This window comes from Dromiciops gliroides, chromosome 3, assembly GCF_019393635.1.
Source record: "Dromiciops gliroides isolate mDroGli1 chromosome 3, mDroGli1.pri, whole genome shotgun sequence".
NCBI lineage: Eukaryota > Metazoa > Chordata > Mammalia > Microbiotheria > Microbiotheriidae > Dromiciops > Dromiciops gliroides.
The window spans coordinates 435,245,387-435,268,476 of NC_057863.1; the positions used below are offsets into that span (position 1 = coordinate 435,245,387).

The 23,090-nt window shown below is 39.0% G+C and overlaps 1 protein-coding gene across 1 annotated transcript in view; it reads left to right on the forward strand.

The window, feature by feature from the left end:
• Nucleotides 1-23,090, forward strand: part of PDE11A (phosphodiesterase 11A) — a 487,311-nt gene that overhangs the window by 380,756 nt on the left and 83,465 nt on the right. Inside the window, exons 14-15 of the mRNA XM_043996785.1 lie at nt 2,660-2,769; nt 19,310-19,400. Coding sequence (XP_043852720.1) covers nt 2,660-2,769; nt 19,310-19,400 — 201 coding nt within the window. The remainder of the gene's footprint in view (nt 1-2,659; nt 2,770-19,309; nt 19,401-23,090) is intronic.

Genomic DNA, 23,090 nt, shown 5'->3' on the forward strand with positions numbered 1-23,090 from the left:
TTAAGTGACTTGCTCAAGGTCACACAGCTAGTAAGTGTCTGAGGCTGGATTTGAACTCATGAAGATGCCTTCCTTACTCCAGGTCAGGAAGTGCCCCTTCTTCTAGGCTACTAAAGTCCTAACCCCACACAAACCAATTCTGGATTGGGAGTCATGGCAATGGGAGTCAAATTTGAGCATGGACAGATTACATGGATAATTATTGAAGTATGCACACCAGACCTTATAGTAATTATTAAAATCCTCATCTAAACTATTAGTCAACCTGTATATATTTTGAAATATAGAATCTGGTTCTTCATTCAATTTTTTAAACTATCCAATCCAATAAAGAACAATGTATGGTAGAAGCATAAGGACCTCAAAACTAGAGAGTTCTTGCTGTTTTAGGGAAATCACCTCTGGTGCTTAGTACAGTGCTATGTCTAAATCTTGATTTGCTAAGAATCACATCAAGTTGACAAATTTTACTGTCATTTCCCACCCACCCCTACCTCTTTCCTGATACCCCCAAATACTGGAACCTTCCTCTCTACCCCCTTGACTTTACCTTGATTCTATTTTTATTTTTAATTTATTTTTTTAGTGAGGCAATTGGGATTAAGTGACTTGCCCAGGGTCACACAGCTGGTGAGTGTCAAGTGTCTGAGACTGGATTTGAACTCAGGTCCTTCTGAATCCAGGACCAGTGCTCTATCCACTGTGCCACCTAGCTGCCCCACTCCTTGATTCTATTTTACATAGATTTTTGTATTTATTTGTATGTGCACATGTTATTTCTCCCAGTGAATGAAAGCTTCTTGAAGGCAGGGACCACTTCTTTTTTGTCTTCATGTCCCAACTTGTAGCATACTACTATCCATAGTAAATACTTAGTAAACACCTGTTAATTGATTGATTCTCCTGACCTGACTTCTGATAACTGTGATTTATATGTATCAATGAGCAGTGAAATGGGCTAGAAGGAAAACAAGAAACTTCAGACCTGAGTTGCAAATCCCAAATAATTAGAAGCTTGTTATCTCTCTGAAATAGCTACATAGCCAACTTTTATCTTATTTAGAGAGAGGACCATCGAACCTTGCTTATTTACTCTTCATGAAAGGCATTAAAATTGAACAGTTTGTTTAAAACTCATTCTTGTTGCAACTGCTTAGGAATCTCTAACAGAGGCCTCTTCAAAATGAAACCTCCCCATATCTATTCATTTGACCAGCATAATGAAAGAGAAAAACAATTCAGAATTTTGAGGAACTGAGGCTACACTTGGTCCTCAATCTATATGAAACTCATAATCCTTTAGAGCTGGAAAGAATCTTAATCCAACGAATCCATTCCAGCTTATTCAACCCTCTTGTTACATCTTTTTAAAAATTACTTTTAAATTAACAAGCATTTATTCCTGCCTCCCCCTCCCCCTTGAGAAGGAAATAATAGGAAAACCCAAACTTATGTAATAAATAAGAAAAAGATCTGTGGTTTCTTCAGAGTGTAAATCCCTACACCAACACAGATCACAACCCCTTCATGTCTTAGGAGAAAGTCTTCTTCATGGATTGCTTTGGTCAAAACAATTCACAGAAGCAACTGTTGGCACCAAGAGTCAGGAAGACCTGAATTTGAGTCTGATCTCAGATACTTACTGGCTATGACCCTGGGCAAGTCATTTAATCTCTGTCTGCCTCAACTGTAAAATGGGGATAGTAATAGCACCTACCTCTCAGGGTTGTTGTGAAGATCAAATGGGATGCTATTTGTAAAGTGCTTAGTGCAGTGCCCATCATGTAGTAGGTGCTATATGAATGCTTATTCCCTTCCCCATACCCTAGCCTTATGGTGATAAACCTTTATCCTTGGATGGAAGTCCATCACTAAGCAAATACTTGAAGCTGATGCAGGTAAGTAACACCTACCAGAACTTAAACTCTGCTACTAGAGACTTGGAAATCCCAGTGCTCCTGAAGCCTAGGAGGAGGACTTGAGAGAGGCTCTGTGGCCTATAAATTATTCACTTCAATATATTTGTGGCTTGAATACCTTCTCCTTTTTCCTTATAGCTAATGATCAATCATAGTAAATAGTTGCCTTAATAATAGAAACATTTTCTTCTTAATCCTAAATATGATAGCTTCTTCTGCTGTCATCCAAAGGCACCCATTTGTCCAATAGCATTCATATCTAAATTAATCTTTTTTTAACTACTCAATACTACAGTAATTCACCATTAAATTTTCATAATAACGAAATGTGCTGTGTTCTACAACTTTTCTATATTCTTGTTTTAACTGGAAATGCAGCTTTTTTGTCTTAAGGACTCAAAATTATATGGACTCTCCTTCCCCTTATTGCCTCAGTTTCTCTCTCTTACACACACACACACACACACACACACACACACACACACACACACACACACACACACCATGCGCTATCTTGGTTTTGGGGCATGGGTAAATGTGACAGGGAGGTAATTGATCACTGCGGGGACCTGATGCGGTTAGACTGGCCACCCAACCTACAGTAGTTTATGGTGGGTGGCAGTTAATCATTTCCTTAAATGATGCTGGTCTAAAAACAGTTGATTGTTACTCACCAGACTAATGTTATCCATCCTTCCTGCTCTGAGTAGTTACAGTTGCCATTTTTCCCTTCTCCCCAGACGGCTGGGTTTCAGGAGATTTTGACTGAGGTGGAAATTTTAGCGGTGATTGTGGGCTGCCTATGTCATGACCTCGACCACAGGGGGACCAACAATGCCTTCCAAGCTAAGTAAGTGTTCTAATTGTTGCTATTTTAATGCATTTGCCCTTCTGTTCAGAGCAAAAGGTGACGAGCACTGGAGAATGAGAGCATTCATTTCTGGCATCCTTGGCCAAGGCCACGGGGGCTCTGGCTTCTGTGTCTTGGGGACCCATCCATCTTGATAATTCCCTACTCCTTTTTTAATTGCAAATTTGCCCTTCGTGTCATGCTTGTTGATTTGGGTTGTCCCTATTGACCCCAGTCAGATACAAGGCTCAATTTTTAAAAGGGCCTCCTTCTTCTAATGCACAGCCATAGGAGCTCCTTGTAATCCATCCTTCCTGTCCTCAAAATCTCGATTGGATTCTGCATAAAATATATATTTAGGAAAGAACACCCAGTGAACTATGTTTTCATTCCCTGATAGACATTTTTGGACAAATCTGTTCATATGTAGTGTTTGTGGCACTGTACAAGTTGTTATGGTATGAAGCTATAGGATCAATCAACCAGTTAAATTATAAGCGTTAATTAAGTACTTGCTATGTGCCAGGCACCATGCTAAGCACTGAGAATACAAATTAAAAGCAAGAAGTACTGCCTACCCTCATGGAACATACATTCTAATGGGGGAAACATCATCTCCATATTTAGATATATACAAAATAAATGTCAAGTACATACAAAGTGACCTTGAAGTCAGTCAATCAATAAGCATTTATTAACTGCCTACTATGTACCAGGCACTGTGTTAAATACAAGGGGTACAAAAAAAACCAAAAGACAGTGCCTGCCCTTGAAGACCTCATAACCTAACTGGGGGAGATGATAATGTAAAAAACTATGTAAAACAAAATAAAGACAGGATAAATATGGAATAATCAATAGACAGTCCCTACTCTCAAAACAGTCTAATGGGGGAGAAGACATGCGAATTGTTGTTGTTTTTGTTTAGTTGGTCACCTCTACTCTTCATGACACCATCTGGGGTTTTCTTGGGGTGGTTTGCTATTTTCTTCTCTATCTCATTTTATAGATAAGGAAACTAAGGGCAATGGGGTTAAGTGACTCACTCAGGGTCACACAACTAACAAATGTCTGAGACCAGATTTGAACTCAGGTCCTTCTAGGACAAATAAGATATATTTAGGATGCATTACAAGTAATCAATAGAGGGATGGCACTAACATTGAAGGGGATCAGGAAAGGTTTCACAGAGGATGTGGAATTTTAACTAGAACCCAAGGGAAGCCAGGGAAACCAGGAGGCAGAAATGAGGGAGAAAATTGCAGGCATGAGGAGACAGCCAGTGAATATGTCCAGAGTTGGGAGGAGGAATGTGTTTACAAGGAACAGCAAGCACACCCCAATAGCTAGGTACAAAATAGTCAACTAACTTTTGACTACTAGTTGACTAATATGTAGTCAGCTAATTCTGGTGGAAATACAATGAAATCGCTTGCATATAGGAATCATAGGGGTTAGCTGTTATATTCATGACAAATGTCAATAAGCAGGTAGGTGGTGAAATGGATAGAACACTGGGCTTGGAGTCTGGAAAACCTGAGTTCAAATTCAGTCTCAGATAATTACTGGCTATGTGACCCTGGGCAAGTCACTTGACTTCTGCCTCAGTTTGCTCATCTATAAAAATGGAGATAATAATAGCATATAACTCCCAGGGTTATTGTGAAGATCAGATGAGATATTTGTAAAGCACTTTGCAAATCTTAATATGTTATAACTAGCTGTTGTTATTAAATGTGCAGGATAAATGGGGCTTTTCTCTAGTTGGAGTAGGGGCCCTTTTTTCCCTTCCTGTCTAAGAGACATTGCTGTCTTATGCCTCACCTCATGATTATCTGCTGCCCCATGCCACCATATGGTATAATTACTTGTGTGTCATCATAGGCAGAGACCCATCGCCACGGTGTCTTTCTCCTTCCCCACCCCATAATTCCTATGGGGGTATAAGTCAAAGTCTCTTGGGACTGGGCCAACCCCACTTCTGGTGAAAATGTACTTGCAATTAGACCATTCTCTGCACGCGAAGCTCAAGAAGTCCTATTCATTATTTTACATAGGTATATGCATATCATATAGGGCCACAGTACTATTTTTTTTAATTTTTGAGCACTCAAAGAAAACGTTTGTCAGTCACTGTGCTGTGCTGTGTGCTAAAAAGGTACAAAGATTAATGTTGTCAAATCAATACAGAAATGTATCTTGCAGGTAGGTGGCATAGTCTAGTGCCTGACTTTTTTTTGGTGGGGCAATGAGGGTTAAGTGACTTGCCCAAGGTCACACAGCTAGTAAGTGTCAAGTGTCTGAGGCTATTTTTGAACTCAGGTCCTCCTGAATCCAAGGCCAGTGCTTTATCCACTGTGACACCTAGCTGCCCTGAGTGCCTGACTTAAAAGAATTTATGAATTCAAATCCAGCCTCAGACACTTACTAGCCAGTATAACCCAGGGCAAGTCACTTAACCTCTGCCTACCTCAGTTTCCTCATCTATAAACTGGGATAATAATAGCAACTAGAATTGTTGTAAGGATAAAATGAAATTATATTTATAAGGTGTGTGGCAAAATGTAATGCACTGTATTAAGAACTAGTTATCATTATCACTAAATTGACTCTAGGATATAACTGCAGGACTCAGTTATTGTATTGTGATGATCTCAGGTACTCTTAATATATATTTGGTAGTTTGCCCCTATTATGAATGACCTCATACTGTCTATTTTAAGCTTTTCTATCTGCTATTTGTACTAGGGGGCAGCTAGGTGGTACAGTGGATAAAGCACTGGCCCTGGGTTCAGGAGGACTTGAGTTCAAATCCCACCCAGACACTTGACACTTACTAGCTATATGACCCTGGGCAAGTCACTTAACCCTCATTGCCCTGCCAAAAAAAAAAAGTTGTACTGTCTTCTCCCTCGTTGTCAAGCTATTCTTGCAGCAATAAGGGCAATTGCTTCTAGAATCCTTCCTCCTATCTTTCCTCTCTCTCCTAAGGACTACTTATAATAGGCTTCTTATAAACTGCTCCAGGCCATGAAAGAAAAATAACCAAAGTTGTTAGAATTGTTTGTAAATAGGCTCTGAGTGAAGTACTGGGACCCCCACTCCCACACCCCTGCAATGAGTAGCTTGTGCCTTATGCATAGGCTTTGGTGCAAGGACTTTGTAAAACCCAAGTTGCCTGCTCACAGGCCTTTTTTATCAGGCAAATTCCAGATAGTTGTAGCTAGCAGAAGTGACTGATGGGTAAGTGAATTATTACTGCATTTATTTTTTTTTTGACACCTACAGCCCAAGACTGAGAATCACAGCAGCACAGAAATGGACAGAATCTTAGTGATTATCTGGTACAATCCCTTTCTTTTACAGATGAGGTGACAGAGGCTTAAAGATGTAGTCATTTTCCAGGGTCATCCAACTCCTGGCATGTTGAATAGATATCAAGGGTGCCTAGGTGGATAGAACAGTGGCCCTGGAGTCAGGAGGACCTGAGTTCTAATTTCACCTCAGATGCGTACCAGCTGTTTGACCCTGGGTAAGCCACTTAACCCCAACTGCCTTAAACATCCAGGGCCATCACTACTCATCATGATCTATATCTTGCCACTGGACCCAGATAGATCTGGAGGAGAAAATGAGGTTGGTGACTTTGCACAGCCCTCCCTCACTTAAATCTAATTCAGTGCAAGTCATGACATCACCCTGATGTCAAGGTTCTCTTCAAGAATGAAGGACAAAAAACAAGAAGAAGAAGAATAGATAACAAGGTAGCCTGGAGAGGGGCCTCTGTCAGGAAAACTTTGGTCCAAGACCCACCATTCTTGCCTGCTGGTCATATGAGTCTAAATAAGTCACCTAATATCTCATTGACTCTAAAAACATAAAGTATGTTAGGAGAGGCAGTTCCTCATTGGGAGCGCCTCCCTACATGGATGAAATCCCAGGTATAGTTTAAAAAAAAAAGACACTGGTAGCAGACTTCTGTTCTATCATCACCCTGCATAATGAAATATATATATATATATATGTATATATATATATGAAATATATATATATATGCACCCAGCATTATGTATTTAATTCAAAGTTATCTGATATATTTTCACTGTGGGTGTATTAATCTCACACATTTTTTTTTCAGAAAGTCTACCCCTTTACAAAACTATCAACAGTCTTGCACCAATTAGAGTCATTTTTGTACTGAGGACATGCAGTGCCACACCACACTCTGGTGTTTTCCCTTCAGGTATAATGGGCATTATTAATTATAATGGGCACTCTAACTCTAGCTTATAATTATGCAGAATTTCATTGTTACCAAAGGCTTTCACCTGAGATATTTCATTTGACCCTCAAAACAACACTCAGAGATGGATCATGCAAGGATCCCTATCGCTTCCATCTTATAGATGAGGAAACTGAGGTTCAGAGAAATTAAATGGCTTACTCAAGGCTATACAATGAGATTCTGGGCTGAGGCTTGAATCCAGTGGTCTCTTGCCTCCTTGACATTTTCATTACACCATGCATTCAGAAACTTACCTTTTAACATTCAGAATAAAATTTGGTCACTGATTGTGCCGGTGCTCAGCTCATTCTGAGAGAAATCTTTATCCTTATCATCTTCACTTCTTGGGTGGTTTGGAAAGAGGATTTCAAAGCACAAACACAATGTTTTGACATCAGGCTGTAAAGAAATTGTTGAAGATGCTGAGCAGGGTGAAATTGCGATGGAAAGTGCAAAATTCCCCTTAAAAATTGAGAGTTGTAACTTTATTAATAACATGTGTTATATGGTATTTCAGTCTTCCTGATGAATGAACCTTTGTATTTTCATATTTTATCTTTAATTTTAAGTATTGGTGTGAGTGCAGTGAATGATCAATAGTCATGTGAAGGCAGCAATACCATGGTCCTTTGAAATTGCTCTGTTAATACACCTCTGCCCTGTTTTCTCTGGGGATGATGTTTCCCAGGCAGCCCCCTCTCTATTACAGCTGCCCCTGATGATTAAATATCAGTATGGTGCAGCTTTGTAGTATATTCTCCTAGGAGACTCCTTCTATTCATTTCTAGCATAATCTCTTCTACTCATTTCTTGGGAATGAAAACCCATCTTGTCGCTTTAGGCTGCGTCCCAGAAGTGAAATACTGGTATACATTAATCTACGCTGACAGTCCAATCCCATTCCCCTCCACCTCCCAACAGTCCTCAATTTCATAATTACATTTCATAGTCTTTCCTCCTTTAAGTTGCCTCCTAGAATGTTTTAAGTCAGGTGCTATATTGCATTCAGTCATCTTCTTTTAAGAATATACATACCCAGGAAAGCCACTGATAATATACTTCCTTTTGTATTATTGTTCCCTTTGCCCGCTTACTTCCTTAAGCCCCCTAAGCAGAGAGGATACCTGCCTGAATGTATAGCATATCATTTACTTTTTTAAAATTCTCTTTCTCTAAGTTTTTTCCTGATTCTTTTCCCCTTTGCACAAGGGAAAAAAATAACTTTCATGCATTCCATAACCTAATAATGTATTAATAATGCATTTCATGAATAGAACTGATGCATAAAACATGTTTATGTGTATATGTATATTTATATATATAGTATATACATTATAATTATTCAGAATTTCATATAAGAACTTTCACCTGTGATATTTCATTTGATCCTCACAGCAACCCTCAGTGATGGATTATGCTAGAATCATTATCATCCCTATTTTAAAGATGAGGAAACTAAGGCTTAGAATTTTTTTGCAGGGCAATGAGGGTTAAATGACTTGCCCAGGGTCACACAGCTAGTAAGTATCAAGTGTTTGAGGCTGGATTTGAACTCAGATCTTCTTGAATCTTGGACAGGTGCTTTATCCACTGTGCTACCTAGCTTCCTCAAGCTTAGAAAATTTTAATGGTTTTCTCAAAGCCATCCAATAAATATCTGGACTGAGGCTTGACCACAGTGGTGTCTTGATCCTTAACTGTTTTCATTACACCATGCATTCAGAAACTTACCTTTTAACATTCAGAATAAGATTTGGACAATGAATGTGTTAGTGTTGGTATATCCATGTGTGTGCATATGCATGTGTGTATTTATATATGTATGTATGTGTATATATTTATTTTTATATGTGGGTGGGTATATATATGCATACACAATATGCACACATGTATCCATGTACATTATATATGTATATATGCGTATGTATATACACACACACAATCTAGCAGGGTCTATGGTTCTGGAAAAGCTTTACCTATATTTCCTGTAACAGACTGGGTCATCTGCCAAGGTACAATCTAGCTAAATAAAGGGCATCTCATTACTAGTAGGTTTGCCATTTGTTGATGAATTCTCTGGCCATAGCAACCCAATGAATCAGACACCTTTTTAAGTGGCCCTCAGTCCTACATTCTAAAAGTTGTAAGGCACTGAATTTGGTGAACAATGAATGGCATCACAAAAAAGTGAAATTGATTCTGTCTAGGCTGACTTCTGATGTTGGGAGGAGTCATCAGAAATTAATGAAAAGCTTTTTAGAGCAAAGGGTAAAATTATCATCAAATTAGAAGAATGGCTAAATATGAGAAGACACTGGGAACAATTGCAGTAGCTTCAACCTGACTCATCAAATGAACTTTCAATGCCAAAAAAGTAAGTAATAGGAGGAAAAAAGTCTATTGGCCTTGATGAACAGCATTTCTGCAAAAATTTAACTGATATAAAGCAGTTGCCACAATGAAGAGGCTAAAAAAAGACCAGACTACCTTAGCTAGCAACCACTTGATCTCCTTTTTTTTTCAAAATGTATTTAATCTTAATTTATTAAGTTAATTTAGTTTATTTTTTCCCAAGGAACAAAAAAAGGGCAACACCACTTTTAAATCAAAACTCCTTTCAAAAATATTATGGAGAAAAATGGCAGGAGATTATTATCACTATAACTTGATATAAAGCAGTAGAAGTAAAACCAAGGCTAAAGAGAGCCTTAATCATTCCAAGGGTATTCATTAGATAAAACTAGTAGGAAGACAACAAGTAAATGGAAAAGGAAATGGACATGTCGTTAGTTATTTAACAATCATTTTCATAACCAATGATAATGGAGTAACTGTGTATATAACTAACTCTAATGACTCGGTCTTAAGATGCTGCTATGTGAGGAAGTTTTAGTGGTATCTGAGATAAAGGAAGAAAAAGTGGCTGGACCAAACCAAGTAAACATACATTGAAGAACTCTGTGGGGCAGAATCTTGAAAGCAATAAGGGATCACTTTACAAGCTACTTTAGGAAGGCAAAAATACCAAAAGAATTGAAAAAGCCAAAGATAATTTTTAATATCTAAAGGACTTTAGAAATCATTTGGTCCAAACTCTTTGCTTTTGTTTGTTTGTTTTTTAGTGAGGCAATTGGGGTTAAGTGACTTGCCCAGGGTCACACAGCTAGTAAGTGTTAAGTGTCTGAGGCCGGATTTGAACTCAGGTACTCCTGACTCCAGGGCTGGTGCTCTATCCACTGAGCCTCCTGGCTGCCCCCAAACCCTTTGTTTTACAGGGAAAAGGGAGAGAAAGGAAATTTATATAGCACATACTACACCACCAGACACTGTGCTAATCTCTTTACAAGCATGTCATTTAATCCTTACAACAAGGAAGTAGGTCTTGTCACTATTTTTGCAGTTAAGAATACTGTGGCAAAGAGAGGTTTAACTGGCTTACCTAGAGTCACATAGCCAGTAAGTATCTGAGGACCTATTTTAACTCAGGTCTTCCTGACTCTAAGCACAGTACTCTATCCACTGCTCTACCCAACTGCTACAAACAAGATGAGAATCAAACCAGATGAGGAACCTGAGGCCCAAAGAAATGAAGCCACTTGCTCAGGGTTATACAGATAGTATGTGTTAGAACCAGAACTCGAACCCACAGCATCTGACTCCAAAACCCTCTTTCCTCTATGCCATTGGATCAAGAGAATGTCAATAGTTATTAATCCATATGCATATGATGTAAGTGTATACCAAGAGTATCCTTTATGAAAGTATGAGAAAATAATGAGCTTTCTTTCTCAAGTGATCCTCTGCAGCAGACCACATCTTTCCAGCCATTCAGTTGGTTTTATTTTCAAATATCAAGTGGATCTATATTTTTATCAGTGTGGGTATTGCCTCCACAAAGCAAATCAAATTCACCCAAACAGACCTTTGCAACCCTTGTCCATATTCTCCTATAAGTCCACCCAGAGGAAGTCCATTCAAACTACAGAGGCCCTCCTACACTTCATATGTCCCCATGTAGAAACCATTGAGGAACCCAAGCAATCCATCTCTCATCCCTATTTTTTGCCATGTGATCAGCCCATGTATTTTTTTTCTTGGTGAGGCAATTGGGGTTAAGTGACTTGCCTAGGGTCACACAGCTAGTAAGTGTAAAGTGTCTGAGTCCAAATTTGAACTCAGTTCCTCCTGAATCCAGGGCCGGTGCTCTATCCACTGCACCGCCTAGCTGCCTCCAGCCCATGCATTTTTCAAATATACATATCCATGATGACAACTTTTTACCCCATTTCTCTTTCATAACATACTGTTTGCAATGTATTACAGCCTGTTCCCCACCATGGGCCTCACTGCCCTTTGGGTGATGACTAACTCCAGTTCTTCAAAGACTATAGATTTCCATGATTTACAACCAAATATCATATGAAGAATTTCAGTATTAAAGATGAAAGTTCTAGTTTCAGGGAGACACTTAGATTATTAAAAGAGCTTTGCAGTAGACACTTGTAAATGGACAGTGAATTAGTTCCAAAAGTGAACAAGAGTAGAATAGGTTGTACTGCCTTTGTGAAATCACAATTCTCTTCTAATGTTTTTAATATCAGTATTCTTCTGGTGATATAGTATGGCTGTAAGTCATGGAATACTACTCATATATGTGTGGGAAAATTCTATAGGGCATCCAATCATATGTATATAATAGTCTATCATATTTTATCAACTTGATTTTCCTGTATGGATGGTTAGGCTAAATGCCTTTTAATAATTATGTAATACATTTTGGAAGTTGTGCAATATTTCTTCTATTTCTTGATGCAATCAGCAAAACATCATTTGCAAATTAGAACATTGGAGGATTTCATAATCTATAGAAATTCCCACTTTAATTTATGTAACACTGACTATCCTGGCCCTCACTACCTGGAAGGCCAGGAATATTACGGATATACCCTTTCCCCAGGTTTTTCTGGTAGCCCTGTTTGGGAGTATCCAGGTTCTCTGCAAATGGTTCTAGTCCCCACTCATGGTGCTCCCCAAATTTAAGTGTGGGTCCCTTGCACCCCAATTCCATTTAACCACAGTCAGTTGGGCTTTTACAAAGGAACATTTATTTCAAAAGTTATAATCACAAATATGCAAACTCACTCTCCAACATGTAGGGCTTAACCTCCTCCCCCTTGCACCAGCTCAAGTCTCTGGGGAAGGAAAAAAAGATAAGTTTCAGAGCTTTTCTTGCTTCCTATGGTACACACAGTCCCAATTCTAAGTCCAAAGATTCTCCCTTGATCTCAAGTCCCAGGCACCCTGGCTTCTCTGGACTTCCCTGCAGGCCTGACTGGCTTCAATAGCCCATTGAGAGTCCTGGCTCTGAAGTCACAATGGCTTTAACTCTCAAACCCAGTGGATATGCCCACCAGCACCAGAAATAGAAAAGGAAGCATGAAAAAGAAGAAAATAAAAGCCCCCACCCACCCCTGCAGATTCATGGCACCAGCGCTATGGGTGAATTGTGATCTTCACCTCTGGACACAGCAAAAATGAGTGCCAAACAGAGAGAGTAAACTGTCTTGGTCTTTCCAATTTTAAAGATATAGCCTGTACTAGTTAGATAGCCAGTCAAAGGATGCTAACTCCACTCACATGTTAAGCGATGCAGAGGGCCTCCAAGGTAGGCAATCTGGGCATGCTCTAAAAGCCCTGTTATAGTGATGTCCTCACTGGATCTCCTCTGTGCCAGTGGTGAAGACCCTCTTTGGCAAGCATACCCATCCTCATTTTATGCCTCCCTTGATATTAATGATCAGAGGGTCATCAAACAAAGTTATTATACCTTTCAAGAAACCTTGCTTAATGTTGATAAATGCATGAAAGACATCTTATTGGAGGAGAGACTTAAAATAGAGAGGCTCTATTTTGTTTCACTGAATCAAATATGTTTTTATAGTCGACAAACAATAAGATGGTGGACTCTTGTGTTCTCTATAGATTTCAATCAATTATGTGATTAAAACTGGTTCCACAGTGGAAAATTACTTATAAAAGCCGGCCTGTTCCTTCCTAATACCCTCGAGTCTCTATGCATGGACAGATTATTCTTACAAAAATGTGATATAGAGGGGTCAGTAATTATCTATTATTCTATTGGCCACCTTCTTTTTATAGTAACGAGGTTTAAGATTTTCCCCCTTGTCTTTAGTATTATTTCCCCCTTCAGATACCTTGAGAGTTAATTCCTCAGTATTCTCAAAACTATAACTCTTTTAGCAAAGATCTCTTCAGTATTTCCATAATCTGGTATGCCAGCTTTCTCTAAACTTTGTTTTCTTTTTTTTTTAGTGAGGCAATTGGGGTTAAGTGACTTGCCCAGAGTCACACAGCTAGTAAGTGTTAAGTGTCTGGGGCCGGATTTGAACTCAGGTACTCCTAACTCCAGGGCCGGTGCTCTATCCACTGTGCCACCTAGCTGCCCCTAAACTTTGCCATTTCTACTTTTTCCATAAGCATATCCAGGGCTGGGATATCATCACCCAGATGGGGTAGCTCTACTGTCCTTGATGGTGAAAAGAGTTTATACACATACACACATGTGAAAATGTATGTATATGCATCTGTATATATATGCCTACATATATACATATATACCCATGCATTTATATGTACATATATGTATGTATGCACACACAAAAATCCCCTACCAGTGATTCCTATTTTCTGTCAGTCACAGATTCAGTTAATAAATGTTTATTAAAGCACCTATTATGTTCTAGGCAGTGTGCCAAGAACTGGGGACACAAAGAAAGGCCAAAGACAGTCCCTGCCCTTGAAAATCTCATAACCTAATGGAGAGAACAATGTATAAACAACCATGTTAAAAAATGTAGACAGGATAAATATGAAATAATCAATAGAAAAATGGTACTAGAAGGAAGAGAGATTTAGAATGGCTTCCTGGAAAAGGTGAGATTTTAGCTGCGACTTGAAGAAAGCCAGTGAAGATAATAGGCAGAGATAAAGAGAGAGAGCATTCCAGGCATAGGGAATAGTCAGAGAAAATGTCTGGAGTTGGGAGTTGGGATGGACTCTCTCATTTTAGGAACAGCAACGAGGCCAGTGTCACTAGATCAAAGAATACATGATGGGGTGTAAGGTCTAAGAAGCCTGGAAAAGTTGGTGGGGGTTGGTTAAGTTATAAGGGCTTTGAATGCCAAGCTGAGGTTTTTGTATTTGATTCTGCTGATGAGAAGAGGAAACACTGGATATTATTGATTAGGGGAGGGTCACTTTGACAGCTAAATGGAGGATGACTGGAGGTGGGGAAAGACTTGTGGCAGGTAGATTCACCAGCAGGCTATTGAAATAGGCCAGACATAAGGAAATGAGGGACTGTAATAGGATGATGGCAGTATCAAAGGAGAAAAAGGGGTGTATTCAAGAGAAGTTAGAAAGGTAAAAATCTACAGTTTTTGACAATAGTGAGAGCTAGTGAGGAATGAAAGGTGATTCCTAGATTGTGAACCTGGAAGGATGGTGAGTCCATTGATAATAATAGGAAAATTTGGAAGGGAAGAGAACTTGGGAAGAAAGATAATGAGTTCACTTTTAGTAATATTGAGTTTAAAATGTCTATAGGAAGCAGTTGGAGATGGGAGACTAAGGGTCAGCAGAGAGGTTAGGTCTAAAAAGAAACAGAGTTGAAATGCTGCTTCTTGGAACAGACCCAAATGGATATGCTCCAAAAGACATGTTGATTCATATGAAAGGAGAAAGAAATACAGCAATATGGGTGGGGAGATCTTTGGTTCACTTAGTCTTGGAAGTGTTCCAGTTATGAAGACCAACATTTCCCAATAATAATTTACCTCTCAGAAATGGAGGCAAGATACCGATGCCAGATCACCAGTACCAAGCAATGGCTGCCATTGAATTTTGTAGATTACTTCCTTAATGAAATAGATAAAATATCATTTCACATGCTTATGTCCCTTCAAAAAAAAACTTTCATTTTTCTCAACTTCCTCAATTCCCATAATCTGTATGTTCACTCCACCTCCTCCATACACAGGGCTGATCATAACTTTGCTCTTATTATTATCTACAAGCCTACCACCTCCACAATCCATAACTCTGAAATTCTTCTGACCAAAATCCCCTATGCCGCCATCTCTTCTCATGCCTTGCCCTTCCTAAGGCCATTTTTATTCATCACTACATACTACAGTTACACCACCCCTCCTTGCTCCAATCCATCACCTTTCTCTGGAATTGCTGTCTTCTCTTCAAAATTAAACCTTTAATTAATCAGTTCAATTTTATACTAGTCTCTAACCTCTAGTCTTTTACCCAGTTGTCTTATTACCACTTGTGCCTTAAAGCCCAACCCAAGAGTACTACTCATCATCTACATTCCTCACTCTTACTCAGATACTTGGATCGCTGCTAGAGAGAGTCACATTATAACACAGTTGACTTGAGTCTGCTACAAATTTATATCATAATCTCAACTGGGCGTTTAAGATTGGCTTCACACCAATCCTTTCGATTCTTCCCCAATTGACTTTCTATCACATCACTCCACAGTAGCAGTTCCAAACCCTCTCTTCTCTACTAAAGTCACCTATCCAAGCCCTCTTAGCAGAGCATCTTGCCCCATACTTCATTGAAAAAACTATCATCCTTCATGCTTTCCCTTTCTTCCCCGGTTCTGTATTCAAATCATCTCCCATTCTCTCCGCTTTGATAAAGTCTCTGATGAAGAGATGGACATTCTCACAGCCAACCCCACTTTGAGCCCTTGATCTCTTCTTCCCTTCCTCCTCCCTTCTCCAGCAGATTGCTCCCTCAATCCCTCCCTACCTGCAAGCTCCGTCTGTACTGCCTACAAACACACCCAAGTCTCTCTCATCCTTAAATATATATTCACTTTACTCTACCATCCCCCAAGCCTGTTCCTGGCTATTGGACTTTCAAATTATGCTGTCTTATCCTGGAACTTCCCTTAGCACCTGGACTTTCCTCACCCTAGAACACCTAATGTTGCCCTTGACCTTCTCAACATGGACCATCCCACTGTAAGCACACATACACCCGTCCCATTGGTGAATTCCTCCCATAGCCTCCATTTTGTTGAGAGTCCAGCTCAGGCCATACATAAGTTAGAGACTGGTTCTGGAAAAAGTCCAGTTGACAAATGTAACCCCTAGAGGTCAGGAACAGTCTTTCTTTTTGCTTGTATTTGTATGTCCCATGCTTAGCACAATGCCTGGCACATTAACAAGACCTATTAAATGCTTGGCTCCTTCTTTTCTACTATCTTTTTAAGCTTTCGCAATATAACTCTCTTCTCTTTCATAAGCAAATCCCTAGGAAATGCTGGACATTCCTTCTGGGTAGTCTCTTTTTCTGGGTTTTCTTGCCACTGACCTGACTTTAGTTAATCAGTTCCACTCTATACTCTCCTCTAACTTCTAATCTTTTGTCCAAGTGCCCTCTTCCAACCAATTCTTCTCAGTCTCTTTTGCAAAATTCTTACTGATATCACACCTCAGTAAAGGGGTCTGTCCTAGATCCTCTCCCTTTCTAAATCTATACTCTTTTCCTTTGTGATCTCATCTGTTCTCATTGATTCAGTGCTCTTCCCTACACAGATGACTCCCAAATCTATATATTCAACCTGAATCTTTCCACCAAGCTTCCACATCTCCAATTGCCTACTGGACATTTCCATTTGCATGTGCCACAGGCATCTCAAACTTAGCATGTCTAACACTGGACTCATTACCTTTCCCTCTAAACTCACTTCCTCTCTAACTTCCCTGTTTCTGTTGAGAATATCGCTAGGTCCTGATTTATGCACATAATGAATCCAGAGAAGTGGTCACATTATTCAAATTCATATTACATATTTCCATTACTCTGAAAGCAATTACCATATTGTCTATAATTATAACTTTGAACAGCAAGAATTCAAATACATGCAACCACTTCACGTGATTCATTATTTATACCAGTCAGGACATAGTTGTATTACCACTGTTCCAGTCACCAACATTCACAGTCTAGGAATTATATTCAACTCTTCATTCTTACTCCTTCATATCCAATCAGTTGCCAAGTTTGGTCAGTTCTACCTCTTACGTGTCTCTTGTATATGTTCCCATCTCTCCACTCACATGGCTACCACCCTAGTGTAGGTAGGCCCTTATCTTTCACCTGAACTGTTGAGATAACCTCTTAAACACTATCCTTGCCTCCAGTATCTTTATTCTCTAACCTGTCCTCCACCTAGCTGCCAAATTATTATTCCTAAAGCATAGATCTAGCTTTGTTGCTTCACATATAAGAAGATGCAATGGTCCTGTAGTACCTTCTAGATAAAATATGAACTCCTCCATTTGATATATAAAGCCCTTCACAATGCAGCTCCAGCCCGCCTTTCCAGGCTGATTATACATACTTCATGTTCCAGTCAAACTGGGCTATTTTCTGTTCCTCCTAACCAATGTTGTTATTCAGTCATTTTCAGTCATGCCTGACACTTCATGACTCCATTTGGGGTTTTCTTGGCAAAGACACTGGGTTGGTTTGCCATTTTCTTCTCCAGCTCATTTTTTTTTTAGTGAGGCAATTGGGGTTAAGTGACTTGCCCAGGGTCACACAGCTAGTAAGTGTTAAGTGTCTGAGGCCGGATTTGAACTCAGGTACTCCTGACTCCAGGGCCAGTGCTCTATCCACTGCGCCACCTAGCTGCCCCTCTTTTCCAGCTCATTTTACAGATGAGAAAACTGAGACAAACAGGGTAAAGTGACTTGTCCAGAGTCATACAGCTAATAATGGTCTGAGGCCATATTTGAACTCTGGAAGATGATTCTTCTTGACTTAGGCTCAGCACTCTATCCACTATGGCACCTAAATACATTGTGGTAGGTGAAAATAATGAAATCTTACTGTGCTGTAAGAAATAATGACTACAGAAAAATAGGGAAAGACTTACATGAACTAATACAAAGTCAAGTAGGCAGAACCAAGAAAAATAATATTCATGATAACAACAATGTAATTGGAAACAACAACAATTGAAACTAAATTGCAAAATTATATTGACCAATCATGACCCCAAAGAAATAAAATGAGAAGACACTCCCTTCACATATAAAATATCCCTTCCCCCTACCCCCAGCCTCCTCTGCTTCTTTGTAGAAGTGGGGAACCATAGATAAGAAACATTGCATATAAAATTAAATTTCTTTAGTTAGCATTATAGAAATTTTTTCTTTCTTCCTCTTTTATTTTCTTTATATTATATTATATTTAGGACCTCTTTGATTCATTATAAAGCATCACTCTGCAGGCGGAGACCAGAAAAGGAATATAATGTGCAATATTAGTCATATAAAAGAAGTTATCAAAAATTTATTTTTAAAATTACACTTAAAACTATTTTAAAGCAGAAATATAGTGCTCTTCTCATATAACACATTATCGTAGTTAGCAACAAATGCTTCTGGAAAGTCCCCTTTACCAGCAATGGTTAAATAGTAGATAGATCTCTAGACTTGGAGTAAGGAAGACCTGAGTCACATCCCACCTCAAACACCTACCAACTGTGTGACCCTAGGAATATTATTTGATGTCAGTAAGCCTCAGTTTTTTCATATGTACAATGGGAATAATGACATTCCAGACTTCACAGGGTTGTTGTGAGGATCAAGGGAGATAATAAAGTGTTTTGTAAACCTTAAAGTATTATATAAATATTATTTTGTATATAAATATATAAATGTTATTTTATTTTATGTTACCTATTATATTCTATTAACATATAAATGTTGCATTGTTATTATTAATTTTCTTAATATGAGATTATTCATGACTCAGACTTGGACCCTGGCTTGTCCATCTTAATGACTTACTTACATTACGCCATGTGAAGTCACATAATATTCTTTTCTATTTGGGCTGTTTTTATTTGTCCTTTCCTCCCAGGTTTTCCTATCCCTCTATTCTTTTCCTCTTTTCCTCTTCCCCCCCCCCCACCTCCTGCAAATGAATCAAGCTGGTATGTACGCCCATATGTGCTTAAGTAAGTTGTTATTCAAGTGCCTTGTCCAAAAAACCATGCAGTCATGCACCTTGGAGTGGTCTTGCCTGTGGACATTAGCAGCAGGTGCTTTGGTGGCTTTTTGACTACTCCAAAGACCTGAAATTTAAAGGGATTCTGTTGCGAGGGGGATAGTGTCTTACTCTATTATCCTCTTTCAGGAGTGGATCTGCTTTGGCCCAGCTTTATGGAACTTCTGCTACCTTGGAGCACCATCACTTTAACCATGCTGTGATGATTCTACAAAGTGAGGTACAGAACTAATCTCTTCAGCTGCCTTCTGAACCAGAAACCAGCAGAAGCATTTGCTTTCTTTCTTTTTTTTTTTTTCAGTAACATGAGTAGCCTGGGTAGAATGGGAAAATTTCCTGGACACCCGCTCCTCCAATGTTGTGCCTTTTTCTATTCCTTGGTGGTCCTTATTATGCTAGTCTGAGATGATATCTTCACTGTCCCGGTCTATCTGATTTTTATCTGATTTTTAAGATCAATTCATCAATAAATAAGCTTTTCTTAACTGCATTAGCATGTGTCAAGCACTTTTCAGCACTGGGAATACAAAGAAAAAATGCAGCGATAGTGTGCTTTCAACAATTGCTAGTCATTTGATATGTGGGTGTATCAAGTCATATTGGTAAAATACTAACATTTGCATAGTTTGTTTAGTTTTTTTGGAATAAGGATTGTGTCAATAACTTGATAAAAGTCTAAGTTGTTGCTTTTACTCAAAGAACCATGCATTTTTCCTTTAGTCTTTACAAATTACAAAGATTACTGTTTTAAAACAACTACTGAGTGTTGATGTATAAAATCCCATAATCGCCCTCAGGGAGGACTTCAAAATCACTGATAAAAGTTACTTGCAACAATAACTAAAATAAATACTTTTCTAGCTGCCTATCACTTTCCCCCTCCTCTCACACTAAGTAGAAAGATAGTCAAGTGTAAATGGTACTAGCAGAATCCTAGAGATACAATGTTTTCATTGATGTTATTCTGTTGGCCCTCACAGGATGTCATTGCCCATAGATTATGATCTGAGTACATTTATTTCCTCCAGTAAATGGATAAGGAACTCAGCAAAGAAGTAGCAAAGCAAACAGATCATCCATCCTTCCTAGCAGGCCTCTGGAGGGCTGGCTAGTTATTTTGTGAAATGCAAACCTATTTTAAAAGGTTACAGAGAGGAAAACAGCATGAGAAAGATATGTTTTCTCAGTAGAATGGAGGAAGCCCTTAGAGACAGACTAAGAAATTGTAATTGCCAGCAGGACTGGCTCGTCAGCAAGATACCCAGCTGAAGGAAGAATCGGAACTAAGATAATTTTCCCAATTTATCCTTCAGATGACAACACGGGAGCTTAGACTGGGGCAGTCCCTTTCTACACTTTCAGCTCCTGACAAAGAAAACCGCCAACTACCACCAGACTGTGACTGAGGCTGCTGAGTTAATACTGCCAGGAAGGAATCTGCTTAATTTTCTGGAAGTGTACAGACTTTTTCAGACCAGGAAGGGATCATCTGTTCCCCATTATTTGTCAGTTCTCTAACTGTGCCATTAATTATTGTTATTATCATCATTAAGGCCCTACTTTGCTGGAATATTCTCATTAAATATGGTGTGGTTTTCCTCCAGCCTGTCTTGGAAAAAGTAGATCTTTTGGAAGTTCATATAAGCCTTTGGCCCCAAGAAGGTTAGCTGACACTCCCATTTAGAGCTAAGACCCTGAATTCAGGATAGGAATGGAGAAGTGATTGGTGCATGTGTATTCTCCCCTCTGAATGAAACATAGACACTTGGACCCAAATGACAGGAGCTAGCTGATAAGCAGAAATACCCTCGAATCTCTTGGTTTGGGAGTTTTCCCAAAGGGCAGGGACTGATTTACTTTTGTTTGTATATTCTCAGTGCCTTATATATAGTAAGCATTTAAATGTTTGTTGAATTCCAATTAAGGATGTTCGGTATGGGATTTTTGTATTGTATACACTGGCTAGACACAGGGATTGATTAGTATGGGATAGCACAAGTCAGGACAGAGGGAAGTCAGAAGCAGTATCTGAAGGGGGCAGATATTGGTGTATTCCTTGTTTGTTTTTTGTTTTTTTCTTTTGGTCCAAACCTATAATTTCCTCTGTCCATGTGCAAACTGCAACTCCTTTATAATTTGTACTCTTAGAGAGCTGTCCCGGACATTGGAGGAATTTGCTCATAGCTCCACAGACTCTATGTGTGAGAGGAAGACCTTAACATCAGGTCTTCCTGATTCCAAGGATAGTACCCTATTTGCTACTTATACTGCCACTCATTTGTTCACAGAACATAGAAACTGAGATAAACAGAGGTTAAGTTACTGGCCCAGTATCTCACAACTAAAAAGTGTCTATGGCTGTTCTTTTGAAAAGTTGAATTGTTTTGAATTGTTAAGATTTTCCCCTTACAGCCAGTCTAAATTTGCTTCTCAGCAGCCTCTTAGCCATTATTCCACTGAGGACAAGCAGAATATGTCAGACCTTCTTGTACAAGAAAGCCTTTCCAGTTCTTGGAGATAGTTATCATTCTTCTTATGACTTTTCTTTTCCATCCTAAAGATACCTAGCTCCTTCAACCAGTCCTCACAATACCAAGTCCCATTGCTTGTCTATAACGATCAACATACATGAGGACAAATAACTTACTGCAATAAAACCCCATTAATGAAATCCTTTCTAAGTTGAAAGTATATATTAAGACAATCTTTTTTTTTCTTTTTTTAGTGAGGCAATTGGGGTTAAGTAACTTGCCCAGGGTCACACAGCTAGTAAGTGTTAAGTGTCTGAGGCCGGATTTGAACTCAGGTACTCCTGACTCCAGGGCCGGTGCTCTATCCACTGCGCCACCTAGCTTCCCCTATATTAAGACAATCTTAACTAAAATGAACCTTTGAAGTACTTATGAAGAAAGGATTTTCTTAGCAAATACTCTAAACAAGGAAAACCCCTATGTCTATTTAACACAACAAAATATTTTGGGGTTTTTCAATGTTTTTAAGTTCAGTATATAAAGAAAATCAGCAACTGTTCTGCAATTTTTAATAAGAAAGTTGTCTGAGGCATTGAGGGATTAAGTGACTTGCCCAGGGTCTCAAAGCCAGAATGTATCAGAGGTAGGACCTGATTCCATCTGCTTGAATCAAAGAATGACTCTCTATCCACTATCATATGCTTTCTCTCATTTAAAATCCAAATAATCTTTCCTTATGTCAATCTTGCCAATCTTCTGCTAGACAATACTTTGCTAATCATCATAGGATGATGTTTCAAAACTGGACAGGAGTTTAGAGGTCATTTAGTCCAACACCCTCATATCATAGATGATGAAACTGAGTACCATACATATACTAAGTAACACAGTCTAGATTTTAAAAAAAATCTTTTTTGGGGGGGAAAGTCAATGAGGGTTAAGTGACTTTCCCAGGGTCACACAGCTAGTAAGTGTCAAGTGTCTGAACTCAGGTACTCCTGAATCCAGGGCAGGTGCTTCATCCACTGTGCCACCTAGCTGCCCCCACAGTCTAGATTTTAACCCAAGTCTTCTGACCCCAAATCTTGAAATCACTCTTCTATTCTATAGCTTTACCCTTGAAAGTCATGGAGATGCATTTCTTTAAAATTAAATGCTATTTTTTAAATTACAGATACATTCCAGGTCTTTCAGCATAGTGAGTCAAGATAAATCAGTTTTTAGTTATATCTTAGGACAAGTAGTTATTTTCCTAATACTGCAGAAGGTATTAGTGCTATAAGTGGAGATGGACAGCTGATTCCCCATCCCCTTAGACCAAGCCCCCTGGGTCTGATCTATGCTGTAAGGGATTCTTGCCGATTTTGTGATAGCAGCATTCAATTAGCTATTTGTCTTCATTCTACTGTATGAATTAAGGATCTGGAAGAGTTCATTTG